The sequence below is a fragment of the Dictyostelium discoideum genome, assembly GCF_000004695.1.
Source record: "Dictyostelium discoideum AX4 chromosome 5 chromosome, whole genome shotgun sequence".
In the NCBI taxonomy this organism is placed as follows: Eukaryota; Evosea; class Eumycetozoa; order Dictyosteliales; family Dictyosteliaceae; genus Dictyostelium; species Dictyostelium discoideum.
Genome location: NC_007091.3, coordinates 1922506 through 1926959, shown reverse-complemented (window position 1 = coordinate 1926959; position 4454 = coordinate 1922506). Strand labels below are relative to the sequence as shown.

Below are 4454 nucleotides of genomic sequence, written 5' to 3'. Positions count from 1 at the left end.
TATTTATCACCAGTTGGTGATGGCTATGATAAAAAGACATTAATTGAATCATCACATAGAACAACAATGGTTGAATTATCAATTGAAGATTCAGATTGGTTAATGATGGATAGATTTGAATCTGACAAACCAATATTCACACCAACAAGACAAGTATTAGATCATATCAAATTAAGTGTTGAAAATTATTTAAACATCAATAAAAATATCATTTGCAAAGTAAATGTAATATTGGTTTGTGGTTCTGATTTATTAGGTTCTTTTAATATACCAAATCTTTGGTCTGATAATGATGTATGTATTAAAAATAAAAAATAAAAATAAAAATTAATTTAAAATAAAATAAAATAATAATAATTATAAAAATAAAGATGAATTTATTATCATCAAAAGATAATTTTGGTATTGCAGTAATTCCTAGAATTGGTTCAAATTTAAATGATATTATATCAATTAATGAAATATTAACAAAGAATAAAGATGGAATTTATTTAATACCTGCTGATATTACAAATGATGTATCTTCAACAAAGATTAGAGAAAAATTAAGAAATAAATTTTCTGTTAAATATTTAATGCCTGATAATGCTTTAAATTATATAAAATCAAAAAATATTTATAAAACTGAAATACCAGATTTTAGAAATAAACTTTAAATATTAAAAACAAAAAAAAAAAAAATAAAAAAAAACCTATTATTATAAAAAAAACTATTTATTTTTTTAATTTTTTTTTATTTTATTTATATATATATTATTATTTTTTTTTTTTTATTTAATTTTTTTTTTTTTTTTTGAGTTAATTTAATATTTTAATTTTTTTTTTTTTTTGATATATTGGAAGGTTTTTTCTCTTTTTTTTTTTTTTTTTTTTTTTTTTTTTTTTTTTTGGGAAAAAAATTTTTTTTTTTCCAGGGTTTTCCATTTTCCATTTTAGGGTTTTTTTATTTACAGGGGGGAATTAAAGGGTATTATTATTTAAAATTAAAATTTAAAATATTATTTAAATATTATTTAAAATAATTAAAAAAATGGTTTTTTTTTTTTTTTTTTTTTTTTTTTAAAAAATTATTTTTAGGAAAAAGAATTAGTTAAAAAAAGAAAATTTACATGTTTTATATTAATTGGGGGATTGAATTTTTGATTTTTTTTTTTTTTTTTTTCTTTGGGAAAAAAAAAAAAAAAATTTATTTACCAACTATCACCATCAGGTATAATTGAAGAACAATTATTTACATTAGTATCGACACAACTAACCAATACTTGAACACCACCATCATTTATATCTTTATCGGATCTCTTTTTTTGTTTTTTATTTAATTGAGATAGTGGATTACCTAAATTGGCTAGATTAATTCCATTACTTGATAAAAGTGCACCAGTATTTGAGAAAGAATTTAAATTATTTAATGATGATGAAGATTTTGGAGGAGATAGACCAGATATTAAGATACCACCATCTGGTTTTATACTATTTGCAAGGGAATTTAAATTTCCACCAATTGATGGAAGTGATGGATTTGGTGAGTAAGTTGGAGTTTGATAATTTAATTGAAGTGGTGATTGTGAGATTGAAGAGGAAGATGGTGATTGTAAAACAGATGGTGGTGGTGATAATTGTTTTTTTGGTGTATTATTTTTAGAAGAATTTGCGTTGTTGTTATTGTTGTTGTTTATAATTGAAGGAGTTGAAGAAGATGATGATGTTGATGAAGTTGTAATTGGTGTAATATTTGATTTCTTTTTTGGTGAAGAAGGTGATGATGATGGTGAAAGTCCTGCACCAACAGGTGTAAATGGTTTTTTACATTCTTTACAGAAATAACGCTTTTTATCATGTTTCCATGATGAAATACCTCTACACAATGGACAAGGTGGACATGATACAGAGGTTGATAATGAATTCAATGTATTTTGAGTGATTAAACTATTGTTATTATTTGGTAAACCACCATTGATTTGTTGTTGTAATTGTGGTGGTACTTGTTGATTTGATGCTGTTAAATTTAAATGAGCTTGAAGTTGAGCTTGTTGATGTTGTTGTTGTAAAAGTTGATGATTGATTTGATTCATATTGTTTTGTGGTTGAGTTGGTGGAGTATTTTGAGAACTATTATTTTGTTGAGAATCCCAAAGTTGTGGTATTATTTGATTATGATTTTGTAATGGTTGAAGTTGTGCTTGTTGTGGTACTTGTTGCATTTTGGTAATACCTGGAGTAAAGGCTTTTTTACATTCTTTACACCACCAACGTCTTTTATCATGTTTCCATGATGCTGCTTCATTACAACGAGTACATTTTGGAATTGTTTGTCCAGATGAATCTTTTTTCTCTGAATTTGATGTTTCATGATGTTTTCTTTTACCTTTAGTTGATGGTGATGGTGTATTACTACCACTTGTATTATTTTGTGATAATGTTAAATTATTTAATTGATGTGAATTATTATTATTATTATTATTATTGTTATTATTACTATTGTTGTTATTATTATTATTATTATTATTATTTCCACTATTTGATAATGATTGTGGTTGCTGTGGTACCATTTGAATTTGATTTTGTTGTTGTTGATGTTGTTGTTGATTATGTTGATGTTGTTGTTGTTGATTGTGTTGATGTTGTTGTTGTGGTTGACTATGTTGGTGATGTTGTTGTTGTTGGTGATGTTGTTGTTGTTGTTGTTGTTGTTGTTGATGATGTTGTTGTTGGTGTTGTTGTTGTTGTTGTTGTTGTTGGTGTTGGTGTTGGTGTTGTTGTAATTGATGATGTTGCATTTGTTGGTGATGTTGTTGTTGTTGCATTTGTTGATGATGTTGTTGTTGTTGTTGCATTTGTTGATGATGTTGTTGTTGTTGCATTTGTTGATGGTGTTGTGGTTGTTGTTGTTGTTGTTGGTGATGTTGTTGTTGTTGATTTTGTTGTGGTGGTTGATTTTGTTGAGCTTGTTGTTGCATAAACATTAATTGATATTGATAATTATAATGAGGATTTTGATTTGGATGTATTTGATATTGATCAACCATATTTGGCATATCTGGATATTGACCATCATGAGATGGAAAAACATTTGATGACATTATAGATGATGGTGGTAATAAAAATGATGGTGTGTTTGATGAACCTCCCAACAACGATGAAGTTGGTGGGAATAAAATTGGTGGATTCATTTGGTTTTGTGCTGTTGTAAATATAGATGGTAATGGTAATGGGAGTGCTGATATATTTGATAAATCCGATCCGCCAATTGTCTGTGATGGGGATGAAGATGATGAAGATGAGCTTGAATTCCCTTGGTGATGATGAGTTGATAACATAATTTTATTTTAATAATTTTTATTATTATTATTATTATTATTAAATTTTTTTTTTTTTTTTTTTTAATTATATATTATTTAATATTATTTATTTATTTGACTTTTTTTTTTTTCTCCTTTTTTTTTTTTTTTTTTATTTTCAAAATATTATAATTTATTATTATTAAAAATTTATAGTTGTATAATATATATCCCTTCCCTATTAAATACTAATTTTTAATTATTTATATGTTAATATAAATATTATTATTATTATAATTTTTTTTTTTTTTTTTTTAAATTTTTTTTTTTTTTTTTTTTTTTTAAATCTTCTAATTATGAAAAAAAAAAAATCTATTTTTATATAAAAAAATTTTATTTGAAAAAAATAAAATATAAAATAAAAATTAATATATATATATATATTAATAAGTATATTTTATAAATTTAAGTAATAATAATTATCATTAATCGAACAAATAATATTTTATATTTATTTAAATAAATAAAAAATAAATAAATAAATTATTATTTTTATTATTATTATTATTTTAATTATTGTTAACAATATTTTTTTTTTTTCTTTTTGTTAATAATTTTTTTTTTTTCCAATTTGGATGAAATAAAATTTAATTTAAAAAATTTTTTTATTTTTTTATTTTTTTTTTTAATTTTTTTTTTTTCAAATTTACAAAATTCTTTAAATAGATCAATAAACACTATTTATATGTGGGTGAATTTTTTTTTTTTTTTTTTTTTTTTTTTTTTTTAATTTTTTTTTTTTTTGATTGAATTGTGAGATTTTGAGGTAGGGGGTGATGTATTAAAAAAAACAAAATAAAAAAAAATAAAAAAACTAAGAAAATAATTTCTAAAAATAAAATACCAACTGAAAATATTTTTATAGAACAAAATGATTTAAAAATAATATATTCATGATACAATAATTTCAAAGAGTTGAGTTTTTGTTGTTATTAATATAAAAAAACCAAAAATAAAAAAAAAAAAACCAAAAATAAAAAAAAAAAACAAAATTCCCTTTTTTAAAACCCAAATTAAAAAAAAAAATTTAAAAAAAAAATTAATTTTAAAAAAAAAATTAAATTAAAAAAAAATTTTGGGAATTTTTGAAAATAATAAATTTAATTCCCCAATTTT

The 4454-nt window shown here is 21.8% G+C and overlaps 2 protein-coding genes across 2 annotated transcripts; one reads left to right on the top strand and one right to left on the bottom strand.

Moving 5' to 3' along the window:
- Nucleotides 1-656, top strand: DDB_G0288757 (nicotinamide-nucleotide adenylyltransferase; the record flags this gene model as incomplete). Its single annotated transcript, XM_631476.1, has 2 exons — nucleotides 1-294; nucleotides 372-656. Coding segments are annotated over 2 exons (579 nt in total), but the record flags the coding sequence as incomplete, so codon positions are not given.
- A 534-nt stretch (nucleotides 657-1190) lies between these two features.
- gbfA (G-box binding factor) lies at nucleotides 1191-3317 on the bottom strand (the record flags this gene model as incomplete). Its single annotated transcript, XM_631475.1, has 1 exon — nucleotides 1191-3317. One exon carries the CDS (start codon nucleotides 3315-3317, stop codon nucleotides 1191-1193), a length of 2127 nt encoding a protein of 708 aa, XP_636567.1.
- Between the last annotated feature and the right edge of the window lie 1137 nt (nucleotides 3318-4454).